At 41.9% G+C, this 24566-nt stretch overlaps 1 protein-coding gene across 2 annotated transcripts; it reads right to left on the bottom strand.

Moving 5' to 3' along the window:
• Positions 1-85: 85 nt before the first annotated feature.
• On the bottom strand, positions 86-24566 carry eml5 (EMAP like 5). 2 transcript variants are annotated; one of them, XM_061301785.1, is made up of 44 exons: positions 24040-24566; positions 19437-19596; positions 17968-18066; positions 17586-17654; positions 14691-14876; positions 14185-14320; positions 13487-13688; positions 13241-13378; positions 12895-13151; positions 12607-12819; positions 12374-12541; positions 11871-11977; positions 11689-11807; positions 11425-11611; positions 11228-11333; positions 10657-10750; positions 9245-9345; positions 8955-9148; positions 8701-8812; positions 8465-8592; positions 7628-7769; positions 7397-7549; positions 7199-7330; positions 7020-7108; positions 6443-6619; positions 6172-6373; positions 5975-6101; positions 5789-5803; positions 5305-5313; positions 5118-5196; positions 4782-4911; positions 4616-4714; positions 4425-4445; positions 4176-4349; positions 3896-4104; positions 3562-3719; positions 3376-3490; positions 3110-3298; positions 2751-2923; positions 2523-2685; positions 2336-2439; positions 1995-2148; positions 1813-1913; positions 86-1728 (listed from the first exon to the last, which is right to left on the bottom strand). In XM_061301785.1, the coding sequence occupies exons 1-44, from the start codon at positions 24234-24236 to the stop codon at positions 1692-1694; spliced, it is 5925 nt and encodes a 1974-aa protein (XP_061157769.1). In that variant the 5' UTR covers positions 24237-24566; the 3' UTR covers positions 86-1691. The 2 variants fall into 2 exon arrangements, 1 of the variants encoding a protein (XP_061157769.1); XR_009718420.1 differs by lacking the exons at positions 86-1728; positions 1813-1913; positions 1995-2148; ... (9 more) ...; positions 4616-4714; positions 5305-5313 and adding an exon at positions 5380-5424 and having other exon boundaries at positions 4890-4911.

Raw genomic sequence — 24566 nt, 5'->3', positions numbered from 1 at the left:
CAGGAAATCGTGAAGAAAATGTTTGACTAAGAAAAAAGAGCCACCAGGAAATCTTTTTTAAAATTTATTTAATAATTCAGCACCAATAGTTTGATCACATTGGTTAAATAGGTTTCTATTTGCACACATCATAACATCATACACTCACAGCTTAGAACCCATGTTCATTTTTTTTATTTTTATTAAAGCGGACTTTAAGAAACATCTCACAAAAATATACAAAAAGAATATCTACAAATGATATTTACACTGGTATAAATCAAAATATGTCGTTTTATATATACCGAGCAAAATATTTAGCTGTTTTTTTTTTTCTTCCCTTTCAGATAAGACATTCCATTTAAGTATTATGTCCAATTACACAAAACGCTTATTTACACCGATGAAAATGTCACGATAATACATTGTAGCAGCGCACTGTAAAGTGAGTGAAATAGTTTAGGGGTGCATTCATTTTAGAACATCAAGTTACAGCTATTTTCTTTTCCGGGGTAAGGAGGAGAAGGGTGTTCCAGACAGATCGTCTTCCATGCGCACCCCCGAACAAACACTAAACACATCTGCACTCATTAACAAGTCATGAGTGGGATTAACCAGTCAATAACAACCACCAGCACCACAACACAAGCACGGAAATAAACCATCAGGGTGACACAGTGACTGGGTCGGGTGTACAGTGCATAGTCTGCTTTGGCATGCTGACATCCAGAACATAACAGTGGATGTTACATTCAGGAGGAAGGCCACACAATTTGGAGTTACCAGTAAAAAGAAACAACACACATACAAATGACCATGTGATCCAAAATGAAAAAAAAAAACCACCTCATAAGCATAACACGTACATTAAGGCGAATCGAGTTTGCTACAAGTATTTTTTTTTTAAATGGCATCGTTAGTAAACAATAGGCCTTCAACTTCGGGATAAGATTACCGTATTTTCCGGACTATAAGGTGCACCTAAAAACCTACAATTTTCTCAAAAGCCGACAGTGTGCCGGTGCGCCTTATGTATGGACCAAATTTCTAAATTTAAACTGGCCCGAAGCATTTTGTCATGAAATCAATCATAAGTGGCCCGCTGAAGACTATGAATCATGAATGAAAAAGACTATGGATCATTATTTTGTGATTATAAAGTAATTTGTTGCGTCTGAAGTTGAAATAAAAAAGATAAAATGGAGAATGATTTGATTTGGATTAAAAATCTGACATGATGCATTATAGTCCGGTGCGCCTTATAGTCCGGAAAATACGGTACTCATCCCTCAGAACTGTTTTTTAAACGCATCTGTCTTTTTGAAGTTTTAGGCTCCGTTTCATCAGTCTGTGGTAATTTGCTCTCTTGCAAGCTTACTTCTTTTTTTTTTAACGTGGCCAAGATGAGTAGTTTAACATCAAATGTTCCAAATGGGACCACTGCTTTAGTTAATAAGTACATATAAAATGAACTTTAAATTTATTTAAATAATGATGGGAGTTGGTTTGAATGCACGCCACTTTTGTTCACAATTCACACCATAATGTGCACATGTGCATGCAGCATGTTTTGAGGCAGTAAGTTAGCGTCACACTTATTCCTCACGTTGGGGCCCGCCGGGCCTGCTCCTGCTTTTTTTAAAATGCAGCTTTTACGCTTGACTGGAGAGACACGGCGGAAGGCGACAGGCCAGTTGGTCTGGATGTCACCTTCAATGGGGGGCGTGGACACACCTCCACACAAAGAGGCTACAAAAGTACACATCGGACAATGTTGACATTTTATTGTTGGAGAATTAGAATTTGTTGGAGAATTAGGATTTCAAGTCATACCTTCGGTCATCTCCACCAGCGCTCACCACAAAGCGGTCTCCATTTGTGATGCGAATATTTGTCAAGTGAGCCGAATGGCCCAAAAAGCGTTTATGTTTTGCCTGAAATAAAAATAGCCACTAGAATGTGTTAGAGGTACAATTTTAACAATGAACATAAGAAGCAGGATTGAAGGTACTTACAAACTTCTCCGGACATGGAAAGTCAAAGAGTTTGACCATTCCAAAGTCATCGCCTGTGACGACGTTAAGGCCTGAGTGGGACACGCAGGCGCAGGTGACGTCTGCTTTGTCTGTGTTCCGCGACCAGATGCCGACCACCTCGTCGCCGAGGACGCTGTACACAATGAAGAAAGACCACTCAGCAATTAAAAAAAAACAACATTTGGCCTCATATTGTGGAATCTTATTACGTTCCATAAAAAAAGCACAAAAACAATAAATAGGTGAACAGGAAACAAAAATGTAAAAGGCAAATGTGTGACTAGTTAACCACAAATATTTTATCGTGATTCTTCTCTGACCTGGTCCAGGTGGCCCAGGTAATTCTGTCAATGTGGGTTTGGTCCGTGATCTGCTTCCCCGACGGCACCTCATACACCAGCCTCTTGTAAGCACCAGTGGATACCTAATTCAAAAAGTCAAAGTAGGATCATAAAGTGGACCGGGCCCGGGACGAATAGGTTCTTCGCACTGCTGAGTGCTCCTCACTTGGATGTACATGCTGTCCGCAGAGAAGTCCATCTGCATGACAAAGCTGGGGATGTCCCGGCAACAGTTGATGCGGTTTAACTGCGGCCCGAGTGACAGGTCGTAGAAGTCCACGGCGCTTTCGCAAGAGCCGACGGCCAGGTAGCGGGAATTTGGACTGAACCTACAAGCGAGACAAAGCTCTTGACCGACTTATCACTTCAAACCTTTTTTTTCTACTGATCTCACCTAATATCCTGGATAGAGGAACGGCGGTCTCTTTTCTTGCCCCAGATTTTGAGAGACGCAACCAGCAGGATGATGAACTCTCCGTTCTTCATGCCGATGGCCACCATGTCTCCCTCAGGACTGTAGCTGATGGTGCATGCCGGGTGACCTAAGTTCACCTTATTCAGCATCTTCTGTTGATCCAGAAGTCAAACAAGTGCCTTAAGAATCAATCATGGATTTTACAGACTGAAGCTTAATTCATGTCACCGTTTGAAAAGATAGGATGAACAGCTACAGTCGGACTCAACTTCATGTTAAATTTAAATCCAATTAAATTCGGATGGTTTGATTTTTAATTAATTCAGGACAGGACTGACCTTCTCCGGAATGTCCCATAGTCGAACGGTCCCATCCTCCGCAGCAGACAGAAAGACATCTCTAGTCGGATGTGTCCCCAATCCCCAAATTGGCCCGTCCATGTGACCGTTCACTAAAATATTGCATGCCGCATTCTTCTCCCCGACCTCAATGATCTCTGCATTCCTGGTTCCAACCAGGATTTTACCCTGATAGGAAAAAGAGGATTAAAAAAAATCCAATGACGATGGGCTCTTTGCTCAAGCATTCTGTTTTCTATAGCTACCTTTCCTCTGCAGACAGACCGCACACAATCAATAACCTGTCCGGTTTCTAATCGAAAAGCTCGGCATCGTTTCAACTCCTGATCCCAGAGCTTGAGAGCTCCTCCTTCCTTTGACCTGTGAAAGCAAACAGTTCCAATAAAACCGGGCGACTTGCCCAAAATCCGTAACAACGACGCGTAACTTACGGCCTTTCCTTGCCTCCAGTGACAATGAGGCCATCTCTCAAGGTTGTGTACATGGTGAACACGGGGCCCGTGTGAGCTTTGGCCACTATCCTTACAAGAATGTGATCTTTCCACACACATACATCTCCACTTATGGTACCTGTAAATGTTAAGTTATTCTGAAAAGAAAACAAATCTGCACTAGTCTAGTGGTCTAAGACAGCAGAGCAAGCAATGCACAAACTTCAGCAGCATTTCAAATTAGATAGCAAAAGCAGCGATTGAACACAAATACTTTCTCAGATCAACAGCGAGCCAACTTCATGCCGATTGATAACGATTTGAAGGCACTTACCGCTCCAAAAGCGACAGACAGCATGGTTTGCATTCGGGCGTCCTCGATGGAGCTCAGCACTCCTTTCTTGCTAAGCAAAGCTCGCCCGGCTAGTGTCCAGAAGCGCACGTGTTTGATTCCCACCGAGACAAAATGAGTGTCCGAGTCTGGACGGAACTCAGTCACGAAGATCCTCTGCGTGTGACCGATCCGACTGGCCACTTTGGCACCTGGGAGAAAAAGTTCAGAGGTCACATAAGGTGAACCGAGGACAGTCAGAGGGATTTTCTCAATTTTGTACCTTCCTGCCACTTCCAGATGGTGATGGTGTGTTCCGAGTCCAGGCCCACAGATAGAAGAAGCTTTCCCGTGGCGCTGAAGCTGACGGAGCACACGCCTCCAGAATGGAAACAGCGCAGCACCGATAACGTCTGCTTGGTCATAGCGTCCCACACGTGAATCGACGGAGACGTGGCTGAGCGAGCGACAGAGGGTGATGACAATGTAAATTTGTTCTTTTCAAACCTTCAGGCACATTTTTTACACTCACCTGACATATCGCCAGTGTCACCTAAAAGGACAGAAAATTATTTTTATTGATTACATTACTTTTATAAGCGTGTTTTCAAAAGACACTCAATAGCACTCTGGTTACATTTTATATTTCGGGGAGTGGGAAAGGTGGCTACTTGGAGAAATAGGAAAGAGGAGCGAGCAGCTGCTGACGTCTCACAAACATACCTACTTGGCCAGTTGCCACCACGTTGGGGAATTTTGGGTGTTGATTGATTGTCAGGCACAGAATGTCATCGCTGTGTTCAACATAGAAACTTTGGCAGGCTGCGAGAGAATATAATGTTGTTATTCTGGCGACAGCGTCATAAAAAATAACATCGGTGAAGCCTACAGGTGGTCAAGTTGAGCACGATGCCAACCGAGGCCGTGTGGTAAATGATGTCCGCCCCTTCATTCAGGTAATGCACGTTATTGCGACAGTCATTGCCACGGTAACCGAACACCAGATCCAACACCAGGTCCTGCGGTGAAAGTCAAAGCAGGCAATCAGAAAGTCAGAAAAGTGGTTGCCATGACGACGTCGACGGCCAGCTCATAGCTGAAATCATCACTGGATTTAAGAGAGAGGTTGTTGGAGCAGCTCACAAATCTTGAAATGAAATTACGTCAAGTTAAGAGCATTTTTATTTATATATATTTATAGTGACAAAAATGAAGTCACTCTTACGTCAATGGGTCTCTTCTTTTTGCCGACATTGTTGGTCTGCAGCTTCTCGGGCAGTGGCAGGGCTCTGCTAACAGGAGGTCTGAAAAACACACGGCCGCTTATCACCGATTGCAATAGTGATGATACACACCAGTCCACAAAATAGACAGCTCTCTGTACACATTTGTAAAAATAACTATTGGCTTACCTGGAACCTCTGCATGGCAGCAATAAAAAAAAATAAAAAATAATAATTACTTCAAATGTTTTACATGGTACTCACTGATGCTGCTCACTGGATTTGCACTTCAAAAAAACACCTCAGCCACTGAGGAACGTAAAACCAAGAAGTCAGCACCATGTAACCATGACAACCAAAGTCCATTTCAAGGACATCTGCTGCCTTGTGGAGTCTCTATGCCTACATCGTACCATTTTAGCTCTTCCAGAAAAGCAAATTTATTTTGATTACAATAAAAACATCACATGATTTCTGTTATTTTAAGGCACATTATCTTTCTGAAGCATTGTAGGTTGAATAGTTTGTTCTATCTGAAACATATTTTTATATGATAGATTTAGCGATATGCTAGGTTGAGACCGGACTTAAGGTAAAAAATAAATCATCATCACCACTACTGAGGATTTATCTTGGATGCAATTTCCCCCAAAAATAAAACTTAAAATCTTACCTGACCACACCTTGTCTTCAGATGGAATGAAAGAAGGAATCAGGGCAATGACAGAATACAAGGCAGAAGAGCAGATGAGGCGCAAGTTATTTTAAAGGTCAAAGTATAGAGCTGAAATTATAGGGAAGAAAAGCACGTCAACAAAAGAGGACTTTCTCTTTTTATATGTTGAAAATTTGAAATTACCTCTCATCCACAGAAGGCTCTTTCAGTTGCAGGTGTGGTTTTACACCAGTCATGGGGCGCATGTTGGTGGATAAGGCCTTGATGGTATAGTTGATCTCATTCTCTTTTGTGACATCACTATCATAACCTGAAGAAAAGCACGAGTGAGCGAGAGATGCCGACGGCCGGGAAATTTCCCAAAGAAGCTGCTCTCACACCTCCATCATCTTCACTCTCAATGTCTGACTCCTCGCTGTCACACTGTCTGAGCTCCCTGTGGGTCTCAGACTCATGGGCCCAGATCATGAGGCACGTATCCCCGCCGCCAGCCGTCACCAATAGACTGTCCTCGTGGCTCCACCGCACATTTGTAACATGCGTGCTGTGTGCCACATACCGTTTGAACTTTGCATACTTGCCCTAGGAATGAAAGATATCTCAGCAACTTGCCAGAGTACACTATCCTGTGCGCCGAGCATCGTCTCTTACTTTAACGGGGTATCTGAAAAGTTTGATGTATCCTAAATCGTCTCCTGTGGCGAGCACCTTCTTCTCATGACTAAGACAAGCGGAGGTCACCTCTGTCACCTCGCTGATTACAGGCCAGATGCCCTCAACGGAGGTACCGAGGACACAGGTCCACGAACACCAGTCGACCTTCTCCACCTAAGACATACAAGTATGCATTACATCAGGGGTGTCAAACTCTTTTTTTTTTTTTGTCGCGGGCCGCATCATAATCATAGTTTCCCTCGGAGGGCCGTTATGATTGTCAACGTCTTCTATATACGGTGTAGGCTACAAAACAAATTGATCAATAACGAGCTTTGAAATTAGAGACTAGTAAAAACATCAAATATTTTAACAAATGGTAATAAGAATTGCAAGCAAAGTGAAGACAATTTGTAATTTTAGTAATGATACAAAGTCTATGCAAATATCTGTCTTCGCGGGCCACGTAACATGATATGGCGGGCCGTATCTGGCCCCCGGGCCTTGAGTTTGACACCTCTGCATTACATCATGTTCTGCTTCAGACGCCGCCATGTTTCTTCTCCCAGCTTACCTCAGTGACCGGGATAGTCTGCCTCTTGCCTCGAGGTGCCTCGAAGAAAAACTGCTCTTTGGCACTGGTATTGACTTGAAGTAGTTTCCCTGAGAATGAAAGCACCCACGGGGGCCACCATGGTTTGACAGTTATTACAAGACAGCACAAGGGTCATTTACAGTAAATAAGATGTTTACCTCGCCTATCCCAATCCAAGTGGGTGATCGAGTTGAGGCACCCTTTACATACTCCAACCCGTTTGCTGTTCATCACATTGTAAATATCCACAAATGTGTCTGCTGATGCCACCGCAAGGTACTTGCCAGAAACTGAACAGAGGGAAGAAAAAGTCACAAATTGACGTTTTTTTTGTCAATCACAAAGGAGCCACAAACCTGGAGAAAATTTAACGTCCGTGATGATGTCCTTGCGGTGATGGAAGGACACGAGGTCTTCCAAAGTATCTGCATTGACGATGAGAAAGCTGCCGTCGTTGAGACCCACCGCCAAGGCTTTGCCGTCAGGGGAGAAGCAGCAACAGCGGCCACCTGTGAAGGGTGTTTGTTAATGACCTGGGACCGATGCACGTTTTGTCGGGTCGTGACGAAAAAGAGGAAATACTTCACCTTTCCTGAGCTTACGCACTGCCAACATGCAGTGACTGGGGGAGAGGTCCCATATACGCAGGGTTCTGTCATCACTGACAGTAGCACACAAGGGGAGATGGGGATGGGTGGCGAGACCCCAGACTTCACCTTCCATGTGACCCTGCATAACAAAATTTGAATATTTTTAGGTGTATAGTACGAGATATACGGTGAGGTTCAATAAAGGAAAGGCTTCAAACCACCTGAAAGAACGCTACTTCAATTCTGACAAAGATGTGATCGACCTTTACTTGACTCTTCCCTGATTGATTGATCCCATTAGCCAGAATACAGTCGTAATTGTAAAGCATTTAAAACGGGCGATCAATACCACTCCGACAACCTAAAGACAACGGGGCCCTCACTCGGAGACAGAGCCGAGCCACTTCGGGATATTAACGATCGAGTCTTTATGGCTACGATTTATTTTCGTCAATAGGAATCCCCTTGGGCTGTGTAAAATACCGCCGGCAGCACGGTAGCATGGAAGGATTTTTTTTTTTTTTAGCTTTGTATGTGTGAACCCAAATAACAATACAGCCATTGCTGCCTCTGGACATTGTGATTTCCTGGGAATGTTGTATAAGTGATTTGAAATTGTTAGATTTTAAAAATAAAAGTGTTGCATATTGATATTACAGTAAATGGTTCTTCCCTTGTTAGATGATTTATTTTAAATTATTGTGATAATTAGCCTGATGTCATTTCAGAAGTGTGTTTCGAACAAATAGCTAGTTGCATTAAAACTTAACCAAAGAAGTAACTTGGTGACCCCTTCAATGGTGTTTGGAAGAAATATTAGCTTTGCCATCTCACCTGGACCAGCAGAGTAATAGGCCCACTTTTGTCCACCTCTAAAATCTCTCCATTCTTCGTTCCCACAAGAATGTGGCCGTGGCCCAGAGAAATGGCACGTATGGATGGGTTGTCTTCCAGAAGCAAGCCTGCGGAATTGAAAAGTCACGCTAGACCACGAGAAGAATTCCTTTCGGCAAGACCCATTGAATGTACTCAGTGTGTTTGGAGAGAATGGATACCAATGATTATATTACCCTTGGAGCCTGGAGCTAGTACCGCCCTCTTGATGGCATAAGTCTTGAGGCATCTTTCAAACGTGTCATCCCAGAGTGCGACTATACCATCCTTCCCTCCGGTCACGAATCCCTGCAGAGATTGTGCAATGACATATTCAAAGCTGAATGAACATGTCAGTAGTAGACATCAAATTAATATCACAGCGCACCCCCTAGGAAGATTATTAATGGCCGGTTTATTATTTGAAATTGCTCTAATGTGCAGTTATTACCTTTTCCAGAGCGTGCATGCTGAAGACGGGGCCGTCGTGGGCTTTGACGGTCTTCATCAAGAACATGTCCCTCCAGATGCAAATATCACCCGTGCACGTGCCCGAGAAGACCATCTCCTCCGACCAACCGTAGGCAGCGCACATCATCGTCTCCGTCTTGCCCATGCTCCCCTTGCGCCCAATTAGTCCACCACCTGAGAGAGCGAGCGTAGACGCTGTAAGATGGATCGCTCGGAAGACAGATTTCAGCTCGTTATCGTGGCCGCTTGTCAGCATTAATAAACTCTTACCGGCTTTGTGCCAAAACTTCATATGTTTTACACCGGCGGTGATGAGCTTGTCAGGCAGGTAGGGATTTATTTTCACTACAAAGATCTTGTCTTTGCTTCCACTGAAAACAGAAGATGGTTTATAATTAATGAAGCCGACTGGATGTGTTCCGAATTTTACATTGTACATCAAATGTGCTCTTCCTGTGCCCTCCTTCAGATTTATGCAAATTACCCCTTTAATTTTGTGTAATCCTGTTGACGAACATGGCAGTAAAATTAAACGGGATGCACACATTTCATTTCAAAACTTTCAAATAATTCATATACTTATTTATATAGAGAGACAATTATTATCCAATGTTTTGATGCTACAAAAATGACAATGAATTTTGCAGGGCACATAAATCAAATTAAATATCAGCGATAAGTAGTTACTTTTAATCGATCAGTTTGTTGTATATAATGTGATGAAGCTATTAAATAATAATGTGCTTTTACATTTATATGGTTTGAGTAACCCTTATGTAGCCCTTGACAAAATTGAGTTTGACAAATCTACTTAAATTGCCCATGAGGGTGAGGCAAGTCTGTAAAACTCGATGGATAGATTAATAGAATCTATTTTTGTCTTACGATGAAGTTAAAGTACAATTTATTGAATCCATTTTTGCCATTCCTTGCCCATGTTCTTCATGGTATACCCTGAAGCCTCATCCTCCCGCACCCACTCTTTGTCTCCCATCTGAAGACTCCTCTCAGGCCCTTTTCCTCACCATTGCACTGCACAGCCTCCACCAAGGTCTGCAAAGCAGATTAGTGGTGCTCCAAGCTGTCTCTGCACTTTGAGTTGCAAACAACATGCAATGCTCCAAACCCGTCAGGGTCAGTTTAAATTGAGTTGAGACTAAATATGAACATCAAGTGGGCTGAGCAACAAATAAAAAAAAAAAGATATTTTGAGATGTTTTTCCAGTAAAATATTTCCCGCACTGTGGTTATGTAATTGCTATTGGGACAAATGATCACATTTGCAAAACGTTTTAGTACTATCATGGAAATATGAAAATAAAATAAAATCTGACATATCACGCACTCGAGAAGACGAGCACTGAAACTAATTCTCATTCATTATGGATACAGCTGGAGCCTCGGGGCATACTCAAACTATTCAAACCTTGGCAGGCTTAAGTGTCGCAGTGGAGCAGCCCCTTAATCTAAAAGGCAATTCCCTTTCTCCCCTTCTGCGAACCATGAATCACACTGTCATCCATGCATTTCCTAAGTGGCTCCAATTGAATCCACATTTATTCACGTCCATATTTAAAGAGAGAAGCTCTAATAATCTTTAAAATGAACACAAAGCACTGTCAGAGCTCTTTCTGTTTCCGGATTGCGGCATCATTGTAAGCAATGTTAGGACCATCACTCACCACATAGCTGAGAGCTTTTCCCCTTTTCTCCAGTCCCAAAGCACAATGGTGTGATTGTCATCCAAGCCCACTGAGGCCAAGCGCTTGCCATCCGCTGTGGAGTGGAAATCAAGACATAAATCAAGGCAGTGTTAAAATGTCCACCTTGTTAGCAGGATATAGAAAACGTGGTGGAACTCAAGTGAGGTGATTGATACCAGTAAACAGTTTGCATGCTAATACATTGCTAAATGATGCTTTTCCATCCACTTAATAAATGCTAACATTAGGAAAAAAAAATGCCACCCTGTCACTGTCTACCCTGTTAGCATACGGACATATTTTGCGTACACATTGTCTGATTGGTTAATTCATTTTTATTCTTAAAAAAAAATCCTAACAACATAACATAACATAACATAACATAACATAACATAACATAACATAACATAACATAACATAACATAACATAACATAACATAACATAACATAACATAACATAACATAACATAACATAACATAACATAACATAACATAACATAACATAACATAACATAACATAACATAACATAACATAACATTGATTCATTACCTGAAAAGTCCAAAGAGCACACTCCAAGCTGGTGAAAACCCTTCAACACAGACATCGGTTTCAATGTTTCTGTGTCCCATATGTGGATGCAGGAATCTCGACCAACCTGGACAACCATAAATCGTCAATTGAAGTTTCTCTGTTGCATTTGAAAGTACAGACTAGAGAACAAGCAATGCAATCGTCTCTCCGCATACCTGGCCTGTTGCTACAAAGTCCTTGAGGGGATGGATGGCCAGACAGAGAATATCATCATCGTGGCCCATGTAGAACCTTTGGGTGTTCTGCTGTCTGTTGTACACGATTCCAACAGCGGCCACATGGTAGACAATTTCACCGGTCTGGGTGTAGAATAAATTACTTCTGCAATCATAGCCCCTGTAGCTGTGGAAATTAAAATAATACACTTTTTAGATAAAAACAATTTGTTACTAATTGGCCATATTAAAGTGAAATCTCACCCATGAATAAAATGCAGCTTCAATCCACTCCCAGGCGCTCGCTCTCTCTTCTTCAAGGCGATTGCTCGATCTTTCTCTTTGCACTGCTCTTTGAGCTGAGGTAGGTCTTCTTTATAAACCTGAAACGGGAGCACGTGTGCTTAATACAGTCAAAATGGATGGCGTCGCAGTTCATTACGAACCTGTCTTCTATACGTAAGCTGAGTCTCCTGCTCGATTTCCGAGTCCATCTCAGGCACATCTGACTGATCAGAGTCTGACTCTTCGCTGTTGGAGTCTGCCAAAGTCTCTAACAATGGAAACATAGTTTGAGTATACCTCACTGGTAAAAAAAATCTAAACTGTGCTATTCGAATAAACGTGAAAAGCCATCATATTAAGCAGAAAGCTGTTTCAGGATGCTGATGCTGCACACTGATGCTCAGCCAAGTAATGGCAATAAACTGGACTTGGAGTTAAGAAAAGCTTCTCACAAGGTCCATTAAGAAAATGAAAAGCAAAGACACTCAGGGTGTGTTTTAATTATAGAGAGCTCAGCTGCACTCTGTCTGTGGAAAAATAATGACTTGGCGATGACAATGCAATTATACAATCCAACTCTCATTCATATTGAATGGATTAAATTGAATTAGTGTTTAAATGTGATGGAATGGGGAAGGATTGTGGAAGTTGAAAAGAGTCGAACCTTGTGGTGCAATATGCAGAACTTCTTTGGACTTTCTCTCTGGAACAAACTTCCATTGGAAGACCGAATGATCCGCTCCACCAATGCTTATCACCCACTGGTAGTCATGTGACCATCTTACATTGGTAATATGAGCCGAGTGACCTAAATATTTTTTACATTTTGCACCTAAGATAAAGAAAAATAGAACGTAAATTCAACAAGGCGATACGAATGACGGATATTTTCTTTACCTTTTTTTACACACGGGTATCGTAGAAGTTTGACTAATCCGTAGTCATCGGCTGTTACTAAGACTTGATTGTTGAAGTTAGCATCCACTGAGTTAATATCATTGACAGAAGAATATTTGGGCCAGATTCCATTGACCTCAGGGCCCAGCACACATGTCCATGATGCCCACTGAACCAACTTTAGCTCCTCCCTATTGGTGACCTCCTTACCACCTGAAGAAAAGATACAAATATTATACCACGAGAAATAAACTTTGCAGCTTGAATAAGGAAGCAACTAGAACATACTTGGCATCCTATAAAAGAGCCGCCTGCCACTGCCATCGTTCGACTGGAGGAACTTGCTGTCCGTAGACCAGTCCATGTGCGTGATGAAGCTGTTGGAGCCAATGCACTCTCCTACTTTCTTGTACCTCTGCACAACACCATAAATGTCCACTGAGTTGTCATTGGAGCCGACAGCCAAATGGGCACCATCGGGGGAATACTTCAGCTCATGGATAGCCTCTTTCCTGTCCTTGATGTGGACCACTTCTGTCATATCTCTGTAGGGCCATAAAAAAAAATCTTCAATAAAGCCTAAATGGTCAGACATAAAAAATTGACACAGTCTTTTATTGAATTGTATACTTGCCTGACTCGGAGAACGGTGAACGAGCCATCCTTCATTCCCAAGGCTAAATGAATGCCATCGGTGCTGACAGCGGCACAGCGGATCGGCTCCTCCATGTTACAGCGAGCTATTAATGCATGATCGATAAGGCTCCAGATCCTTGTGGAGGAGCAAAAACAAATTAACTAAACATCTCTCGCATAATTAATTATGCATTGATGTTATAGACCTCAATTAATTATTGATACGTATAATATTACAACTCACCTGACTGAGCGGTCGTCACTGCCTGTCATAGCAAGAGGCTTGGTGGGGTGCACGGCCAACGCCCACAGCTCGCCCTCACAGTGACCCTGCATGATAAGGAAAGGCTTGTTGCGGTCGTGGACCACCACCTCGAAGATCTCACTATCTTGCGTGCCCACCAGGATGTGGTCTCCCCGCCAGCAAACACTACGGACAGACAGCCCTAGACACACACATACGGTAAAAATATCAATATCATACAGTCCAAGTATTTTCCCATTTGCATTCCGGGACACAACATGGAAGACAGGGTTTGTAATTAGCCATCAGTAGGTGGTTAATTACTAAGAACAGAAATACATGACGGCATGTTGCCAAGCTAATAAGTCGCTGGATGAAGGGAGCATATGCGGTATGTATTTGATATCTAAAAATATGTCGTAAAACAAATTCACTAAGCACAAGAGACCAATACGGGGACGGCTACAAACAAGACAGCTGTTAAATCCGCCCTCATTACCCACCTCTGCTATTTTCGCTTCTAGCTACTGTTATCCAAGATACACAAAATAAAGCAAATGGAAGAAAAAAGAAAGGGCGTATTAGTAGGAAGAACAAAAAACAGAATGACTAAAGCAGCATGGTGTAGATATGCCACTTGGTGAGGTGAACCTAATTTACCCCGTGACCTTTACTGATTGACGGCTATTTGACATCACCTTTATATCCTTGCTCCGTTTCCCTGAGATCAATGACAGTAATTGGTTTGAAGTTGAGATCCCACAGGCGGACGCAACCATCTCGTCCCCCGGTGGCAAAACCCTCTTCGCAAGCGTTCATGCTGAAAATCCCTGACTGGAGGAAATGACAGGCTGTTAGTGGACGAGAAATGAGCTGTGACAGAAGCAAGGGCGGCTGGTTGCCTTTGCAGCAACACACCTTGTTACTACGGCTTTTAGTTGTTTGCCTTTATCGATTTATTTGCACCCCCGGTAAAATATTTGGCGGTACAAAAAATGTACTGTCGTTATTATCCCCTCCCCCACATTCCCTAACAAAGCTGTTGATCCCATAGATATAATTTAATCCTACGCAGCAAAAAACTGATCCTTCACTATTGAGCAGAATCAAGCAAGCATGTGCATTTCCACCTATGCTGTGTATTTTAATTGATTTTCTCAGCCTCTGGATGATTTTATTGTCATTTAATGTAGTTTCAACTTACCCCATGCGCCCCTTGCACAGTCCTCATCAGATTGATCCCTTTCCACACATAGATGTCGCCGTTCAAGGCACCGGAATACGTGACCTCATCCTTGGCGCAAGCCAGGCACAGGATGGTTTGGAGATCCCCAGTCTTGCCGAAAACTCCACGTTTGGGCGTGAGAGCGTTGCCGCATAAGCTCCAGAACTACACACACAGAAAAGAGTGAAAGGTGGCGGCGGCTAATAATGCTTCCCGTAATCCTGTTGTGACACAGCAAGTGGACAATAACTGAGTGTTTGGGTACAAGAGAAAATGAGTAAATCAGAAAATCAGCATGGTTTGACTCACACGTGCACACCACCGTGAAAGAACACACGTTGGTGTTCTAACTATCTGATCAACATGCACAGACACAGGCGCACTCTCACAGACACCAGCATGCTTATTATTTATAAGTAAGGTCATCGGGATTCATGGGCGAAGCCTCGTCTGAGGGCTAAATCCATCAAAGAGGTGGTGAGAGCTAAAAGGGAGGCGCTCTGTCTGCATCGAGATAAGATCGAAATGAGCTTCTCAAATGCTGAAACACGACTAGCGGCACGGGGAGACACACTCATCACCAGCAGGCTAATATTGATCTATGTGTCGGTTTATTAATAGTCTAGCGATGTTTAACTGGGTGACAAATCGACTTGATGAAAAGAACCTGACATACGGAAAATCACAATTTGCCTCCTGAATGATGAAGATGTCATGTTAACAAGAGGCAACAAAGTAGGAGTAGCTCTGAAGAAGGTGGGATGGGATTGTACTTCAGCACGCGACATGGGTTGCAAGGACGGATGCAGCGTGACTGCACAGCCCTGGCTGCCCACGACCGATAAGGCAGCGAGAGTAGGGCAGCGGCTAATCCCTTTGCTATTTGAATTGCTGAGTGGAGACGAAGAGGGGTTACGATGAGGACGGCGACAGAAGCAGAAAATTCAGTGGGGCAATGTAGGAAAGTGGAAATGAGTGGTGGCGAAAAAAAAATCTGCTGCTATGCTAAAACAATTCATTTCTACTAAACAATTCAAGAATATTTATATATGGCAACATAAGACTGGAATATCTGCTCTACAATCTAAGACAATGTTCTTATTGTAATTACCGTATTTTCCGGACTATAAGGCGCACCTTCAATGAATGGCCCATTTTAAAACTTTGTCCATTTATAAGGTGCACCGGACTATAAGGCGCACCATTAATCCGATCACGATATAATAACTTGAAATAGTGAAAACAATAACAATATATCACTAATGTTAATATCACACAACACACAAAATAAATATGTAAAGCTTACTTTAATAAGTACAAAACAAAACAGTCAGATAGATCAGTAAACTTTAAAAGTTAAAGTTCCAACCATCCATCATTCTCCATTTGGTCCATATATAAGGCGCACCGGACTTTTGAGTCGGCTTTTGAGAAAATTGGAGGTTTTTAGGTGCGCCTTATAGTCCGGAAAATACGGGACCATGGAGGGGAATGCACTTCAGCAGCGGGGCCACTTTCTTTCTGTCACACTACAGTAACCCTGAGCCATGTCAGAGTGTTAAGTGCTACGCTAGCGAGGGTCAGCAAAGAGCACTCGGAAAGAGTAGATGAGCGTTGCTGCAAGGTAGTTTTCGCACAGTTCTTGTCCATCCGCATTGAGTCAAACTCAATCCTGTGGCGATTCACATCAGTGCTATGAAAACACTTCATTTCCAAGACTATTCTGACATCTCAATGTCTCTTGCAATTCAGTTTTCTATAATTACCACCTAAATGGTTTCTTTTACAGTACTGAGTTGACATCAGTCAAGTCTTTTATATCAATCAATCAAGTCACACAACCAAATTGGATTCAAGGCCGACAACGAGTTATTGATTGAACAATGTTAATTATTCTGGCTGTAGTTTACTGTGGTATAGCTAATTACGCTAAGATAAATAATAATTTAATTCATTTAATTAATTCCAACTCCTTTTCGAACAGTGATGAATATTGTTTGTTTTTTGTTGTTTTTTACTCTTTAAATCACGTTTGAAATAAAAATTAATTCATTCATTCCTCATCCATGTCTTCTAAAGAGAGTATTATTATGTTTATGAAGGAATTTTTTTGGGAGGTTCAACCTTGAGATATTTTGACCAAACCAACACACAAAAAGGCTAAACAATACAATCTGTAAAAACGAGTAGGTTGTCCGCAGCCCTGGTATCTGTCACAGAAGTTGTGTTTCCCTCAGCCTACGAGTGAGTGGATTACTGCCAGTAAATCTCCTGGATGCTCTGAATGCTATAATCACTGAGCAAACGCAGGGCCAGGGAGCAGATGTCACATGGTCTGCAGGGTAAAGGCTGGGGAATTATATGGGACAATAGCTGGATTGCCTTGCCATGGGGAAACCAGTGTAGAGGGAGGAAGGAGGAGGGCGAGGACTAAGCTGGCATTGTGACGTGGGGGGTAGCCGGCGGAGGTTTCTGTGCCATGGCAGTAGTAGGAAGAGTTCAAAGCAGATGAGATTGAGATGAGGGATGTTATACTTAACATATGCAGGAGGTCAAATGCAGCACATTTATATTTCTGGTATAGTAGAAGTGGCAAACATTGTCATTTCAATGCCCATAATCATCCATATTGACATTTTAATTGCCTCTATCATTTTGGCAGGGACATAAAGGATGCTAGAGCAGCTGCAGCTTGTATTTTGGATCGCTGTGAAAAGCATCATCCAAAGACAACATCCTTTTCTCTCGACATTGCTGCAAATTCTAGTGAGTCATCTGAGAGCTCTAGATGGAGCCCAAATCGACATTAAACTCACACTGTGACGTTAAAAAAAAAAAAAAAAAAAGAGAGAAAAGCTCACGGAGCACCTTTACCTTGATGTGTTTGACTCCACAGCTTACGAGCTTGTTGGGCTGGTACAAATCCCAAGATATGTCAAATATCTGCAGGGGAGGAGAAGGCGATAGACACATCAGAGATGGACTCTCAACATGACACATATTGAGCGCTGATTCTTCAATCTCTTATTTTGCAGCTATGCTTGTCGGATTTGAAGCGGATAAATGAAAGGAGAGCGTTTGAGTGGACTGTGTTACACTATGTGGGTTGGATTCAAAAACAACAGTAGTGTCATCATCACCATTTGAAAGAAAATCCCTTTTGATTCGCTAAAAAAGGCTCTGCAAAGCTCACAATCAAGTGGAAGAAGTTTCTCAATTTTGCAAATGATGGTGTTGGCGGAGAGAATTTATTTACCCTGTCTGTATGACCCGGCGCCGCAGCCAGAACCTTCCCTCTCCTCCAGTCCCACACGCAGATTGTGTTTTTAGAGTCCAAACCAACGGACACCAAGCACTGCAGACAGAAATACACATCACATAAAATAACCGCGTTACAGTTTGTGATCCAAAGCTGCTCGGCTCGGTTACCTCCACTCTGGCATGGCAGGCCACAATAAAAAAAAGCGAATAATAATAATGGCTAACAGAGCAGAGCAGAACAGTTGTCCGGCCTTTGGCGTTTCCAGTGAGCTCATTGGAGTGTTTTTTTTGCTGGAGGAGTCTCCTATAGTGAACCGAGTGAGTAGGCAGGAGCAGCCGAGCAGAAGTGAACATAGCCGCCCGCTCTTATGGAAATACACTCCGCTGCCTGCTTTGCATGGCAGGGGATGTCCATTTTGATCCACTAACAATATTTCAGCCATGCTCTTAAAACATGTGCCGTGTAATTCCAAACACAATCACACCATTTTCAAAATGACATTCCTATTTTCCAGCAAGGCTCCAGGGTGAAGAGTTTACTGGTGGCTCCAGAAATATCACAACAACCATTTCATGTTTCCTCTGGTTAGCGCCACACTGAGAAGACGTCTGTCCACATTTTTTAATTGCTTTTATATTTGGACCGGCTAATGGCGACGCCGGTTCCCTCGGGATGGTCTTGACTTCTTTTGAATACCGAGCGATGAATAAAAGGACCTCACCGGGAAGCGACGCAGCTTCCTCCTGCTTTAAATACTGTCACTTTATATCTGAATCCACAGCTAGTTAGCCATGCAGGAAAAGAACATGGGGTTATTTCTCACGGCAAAATGCAGGAGGTATAACTTGACGACAAGCGTTTGCATGAGAGACACGTAGAGGTAAAAATCATGAAATTGTTTCCTAGGGCGTAAAAGACTTTTATTTCTCAATAGTTGTTTTATGTTAAATCAATGTTATAGCAAAGTCTATTATTTTTGGTCTTCGTGTAATTACGCTTGTCATTGTCTCATAATTGTAACATGCTTGAGTGCAGCTTTGCAGACAAAACTGCAGTCGTAATCACTGTCATTTAAAATGAGTTGTGATTCGTCCTTCAACGAAGATTATCTGCGCTCAGCCTTTTTGACACTCTGACAGCCTACCGTAGCAAAACAAAAAGAGCGCGGTCCTCTGCCAAGGTTAAAAACATTTGGCACCTATTCAAATCCAGAAATTGACAGGAAAAAAAATCAAGTCCAGAGACAAACCTCTTCAATTTCACCTTCTGATCTGCAATAGAGCTCGATGAGCTTATTTTGACACAACTATATGCACATAAGTAGGCAAAAGCACTTTAAATAAATCTAATTTCATTTTTGTCCATTATAAACTGCCTAATAAATCTATCATATAGAAAACAAATCCAAATCCAAGTGAAATCTTACTTTATATATTCATGTCATAATAATTTCCCAACTGTACCTGTCCTTCCAGGTCAAAGGCCAAGCAAGCAACGCCATGACTGTGGGCATCTTTGAGGATGGACACCGTCTGCACAGTGTAGGAGTCCCACACGCAGATGTACGGCTCCTTGCCCACCTGCCCCGTGGCCACCAACACACGCTCGGGATGTAGAGCTAAACTGTAAAGAAATTGGGAGAAAAGAAAACAAAACAATTAGCAAAGCCATTTTGCGTGCTTGTTGTTTGTCTGTGTGTGCTGCGAGACGGATTCACCTTCCAGCGGAAACTACTATGATGAGATGAACACATTAAGGCCGTGTTGGGGCTGAACGGCGAAGGAGAGGGGCAGCTTGATGAGGTGACATGGATGACTTAACACAAATGTGCGTGTACGTACACACATGCACACACACACATACATACATAACCTAGTTTAGTGTGTGCCTGCAGGATGTTCAAAGGGACTGCCGAGAAGCAGTCAGTTTCACTCTCAGGAATCATATCGTCTCATTTGTTAAAACAGCGCTGAGAAAAAAAAAATCTTGGACCACCATTATCCCATCCTATTAGTAATTATCCTTAAAATGACATGAAATTATTGGCAATTTTATGTTCTATTTCTGATCGTAAAATGGCCACAAAAGAGCAGCCAATTCCTGTATCGATTTTTGTCGCAAGTGCCGATACCTTGAAATAAGGCTCGCTCATGCCTTATAAATTTAATGGTGAAATCATTGACATTATTGGATCAAAAAGAAAAATCCATGTAAAGTACGGACAGACCAGAGAATTTAAATGGAAAGTAATTGAATATAATCACTATTATTTCTTTCATGTATATTTTTACTCTTCACATGCAAGGGAAGGCCAGTTTAGCCGATAACAAACAGTTCTTCATAAAGAGTCAATATCGGTTTGCCTGAAGTGGTCAAAACAAAACAAAAACACACACAATAAAGAGAATTACAGGAATTGCATAGTTAACCGAATACCTAACTCATCTTACAAACATATAGCTTAGTCTCAGCTAGTTTGATGCTAACACAATTTAAAATGCCACAGTGACAGCAGTGCGGCTTCAGTTTCAACCCAATGACGATGTGAAAAGTTGGCCACTAACTAAGCTAGTGATGACTTTTTGCACAGCGCTTTAGCTGTCCAACATACTGAACAATCACATTCACCTAGCCAATTGTATCCAGGGGGGTGGGGGTCCTCGTGTAACCAGGCATATGCTCTTACATAATCGTCCCAACTTGAAGCACTCCTGGTCTACAGCTGAGCAACAGCATGCTGCAGAAAGCTTTCTCACCATCCATCCACCCATTTATCCGCCCGCCCCACCCAAGCTTTTCACAGCCGCCGGTCACGTTCCAGATTCACTGGGCAATTCATCCTTTTGCTTTCTTCCTCGTGGCCTGTATCCATTATAATCAGAATGACTGTTTAGCCAAGAGCCCTACAGAATGTTTCGAATTTAGAAACAGACCTGACAGAATGTACAAGGGAGAACAGCTGACGAGGTAGATAGTCAGTACAAACCAGCTCAAGATTTTTTTTTTTTTTATATCTTTACCGAACCTACTCTTGCGCTTTATCGTTCACATCATGAGCTATTTTTAATTCCACTTTTGTTTGATTTACTATTCTATTAAAAGAGGTGGAACATTCCAAAGAGGTTAAAGCTGGGTGAGATGATGCGATTTGATCTATCACCCAGCACTTGTTCTTTACTTCTTTGTAGAACCTCTCAACCCACCTGGCATAGTTTCTCAGCTCACTTCTTTATAAAATTACATAATCGGAGCCACGTTGTTAAAAATAAGATTCAGACACCGAGACAAATGACTGGAACAATAAGATGCGGTAAAATCAGGGAAAGGTGAGCACGGAACCTGAAGAGTCTCTGAAAGAAGAAATCCAGTTTTGATTAATTTTTTTCCAAATATATTGCTAAGAAAAAACAGTGCGATTCAGCATCATTCTCACTTCAGCAGAATAACGAACATAAGCGGCTCGTCATGTCGCCTTTGCTATTTTATTTGATCGGAAAATATAAACAATGGAACACATTATTTTAATATATTTTAATATTTAATGGCAATGGTTATTATTTTTTAAGAGGAGAATGGTTTCTAAACAAAAGAGCAGCATCCTTCCCTTCAACCTTAAAAGTTACAAAGTACGTTAGGATAAACTCACAAGAAAATAGCACTTTTAATTGCATGCAAATGCATTCCTTTGCCCCCAAACATGAGACTACTCATGTCCCTACTGTCCATGGAACAGCTTGAAGCGGAAAATGTTCTGAAGCTCTGATTTACTTTGTTTCATGCAGCTACTTTGCATATGCATATAAATCTTGCATCAATAAAACCATCAAAGATTACACTCCAGTTGTGCACAGAAAGGTGATTCTGAGCCCGACAGACACATGGCACAATCAATCACCCAGACATTTATTTATTGATCCACTTTAGGACAACATTGTCACTTTGTGACATCCAAGCACAAATGAAAGCAAAACACTGAGTCACATTCTCCAGCAATGTTTGGCTTTGTCTGCTTTTGCCTTCATGTGATTTTAAAAGGAGGTCAGGATTAAACCATTTCTGGGGATATGTATGGGATTTTTCCACATTTTAATCCATCTGCCCACCAAACTTCATCTGAGACACCTGCCTGTGCACTAGGTACTTAAAACTAAAAACAGAGAGAGGGAGATTAAAATAAAAATATATAAGTAGGAGTTAAAACCAGTAGGAGAAAACTCATTGATCCGGAGACAACTAAATAAACAAAAGACGGAAGGAGAAATGCTTGATTTGGCATTTTTGGGTGGGGTCATCCAAAAACACATGAGTAATAATAAAATAAAATAAAATAAAATAAAATAAAATAAAATAAAATAAAATAAAATAAAATAAAATAAAATAAAATAAAATAAAATAAAATAAAATAAAATAAAATAAAATAAAATAAAATAAAATAAAATAAAGCATGGGAAGAGATTTGTAAACAACACTAAACGAAACTTTTAGTTTCCCATCCACCAATAAAAGAAGAGATGTATCTTTTTTTGCCTGCAAAGAAAAGTCTGATGAATGTCGTTTTTGTTTCCCAGAGTCCGAGTCCTTGACACACTTGTTTTGGCATTGTTATATTGTGTCCTACTTTCAGAAGGATGTTGAAAATAAACTTCAGGAGATTGATTTACGTCTAAAATCGTCATTTCTGTGATGCTTGGGGATTTTAAATGCTGAAGTCATGTTGTAAACTTATGTATACGAGGTAATATAAAGAAACTTTTATTTTCCCAGTCCAACATGTTTGCTTCTACCGCCAATGCAAATTCACACATTTCACTCAGTCACCACCCGTGTGAGTTCCTTCGCCCACAAGGCAGCAAGCGTTTGGTATCGCTATAGTCCAATGAATAATGGAGCAGGAGCCCAGCTGAGGAACGACAGAGTACAGTATATAGTGCTAGTTATCTCCAGGCCAACACGCACGTACATCAACACGAGCACTGGAGCGTTGGACACATGTTATTGTCGTGTGGCATGCTGGGAAAGCCGCGAATATCATCAGGGAGCATTATCTTCATTTGATCAAAAAGCAGGTGCCTCAATGTTTGATGACAACATACTCCGAGTTTGTGGAAGACAAATGCAGGCCCTTTTTCTCAGGGGCTCGCTTCAGTTTTTATGCAATCCATTGAAAGCCATAAAACCGTAAATCAAAAAATTATGCAATGATTGGATGTTTATTGTTAATCATGAGTATTTTGGGGCAAGTGCTTGTTTGTTTTTGGTTTTATTGTTTTGAAACAGCTCCTCTTAGGGTTTTATTGAAATTCATTTTCAATGACCACACCCAAATCTCATTGATGACATAATGGCTAAAATGAATGTAAAAGCTTTACCTTAGATGGATGAACAATGCTAAATTAATAAGTTTATGGCAACTGACTGTTTGCCAGCCAATCGCAAACTGCTTTTCCTTATTTTGTTCAGGGTAATCAAGGGGTGACCATGCAAATTTAACAAAAGAAAAAAACCTGTCAAACCCTCAACCTATCGAACCACTTTCCTACCATTTGGATAATGTGTGTTATAAGTTCACAATGACTTTTTGACAAAGTGGATGTAAAATACAATTGAATTGAACAAGCTTACAAGTTCAATTGATTGATAGACATCTAGATATAGATAAGCTACTGTAGATCTAGGGTGTTCTGAAAGTCAAATTAAAACATCTGACAGTTGCTTTAGATGAAATGGTGAGAAAATCGGAAGAGCAAATTCTTCACAATTAAATTCAAATATTACTCATCTATCAAATATTCAAATTCCATGCATTTATTTTGCTTAACCAATACATCCTCTTAAGAGCAGGAAGATTATTGAACAGATCCAGCTAAATTTGATGGAATCATCCAGAAGGATTTTGACAGATGATTATAGAGGATGCTGTGCTTAAGTGTCCTTGAGCAAAATCACCGGAGCCCCCCACCCATTGACGCGCACGTTACTATTTGCACCTTGACGTCTCCTCGCATTACGCAAGGTGACGCCAGCTTTTTTATGCAAAAAGCAACTCTTTCATGAAATGCACTCTACCTGATAATGTCATCGTTGTGCCCCAGGTAGAATTTCTGCTTGTGCTCTCGGGTGTTGTACACCACTCCCACGCCGGCCACGAAGTAGACGATCTCCTTGGCGGCTGTGTAGTAGAGGTTGTTGCGGCACTGGTGTCCCCGGTATCCGTAGACCCACTCGAGTCTCAGGTGGCAGTTTGGAGCAGTCCTGTCAGCCATATCCGCACTTGGTCTCGGTTTCTGTCACGTAGGAGATTCTCAGTGGCATTCACCGAGGAGGATTTAATTTAAGTCCGTGGCTCCCATCAGTTCCCCGGTGTTTTTCACCAGTCCGGGGCGAGCGTAAAATGTGCCATTTTTGCACGTTGCAATAATCCTTCACACTGGGTGCAACCACTCTTTGGCTATTCGAGAAGCAGTTTAGAAAGCCGAGTTTGTGAGAGTGGGAGTGGGAGCATACTTGTTCCTCTCCGTGTCGCGATCCTCCTCATCCACACAGGTCAAAGCTCCTGTCAAATCCTTTTCCAACAAAGATGGAGCTGCGCTGTT

Source organism: Syngnathus typhle, linkage group LG16, assembly GCF_033458585.1.
Source record: "Syngnathus typhle isolate RoL2023-S1 ecotype Sweden linkage group LG16, RoL_Styp_1.0, whole genome shotgun sequence".
Lineage (NCBI taxonomy): Eukaryota > Metazoa > Chordata > Actinopteri > Syngnathiformes > Syngnathidae > Syngnathus > Syngnathus typhle.
The sequence above is the reverse complement of the archived record's forward strand: the minus strand, read 5'-3'. Positions and strand labels throughout refer to the sequence as shown.

Excerpts from the sequence above, each read along its gene's own strand:
- eml5 (XM_061301785.1), bottom strand. The coding sequence starts at position 24,236 with ATGGCTGACAGGACTGCTCCAAACTGCCACCTGAGACTCGAGTGGGTC. Across the intron at positions 13,152-13,240 it reads TTCACCGTTCTCCGAGTCAG|AGATATGACAGAAGTGGTCC; the intron begins GCAAGTATACAA and ends ATGGCCCTACAG. Across the intron at positions 7,109-7,198 it reads CTTGGATTGGGATAGGCGAG|GGAAACTACTTCAAGTCAAT; the intron begins GTAAACATCTTA and ends TTTCATTCTCAG.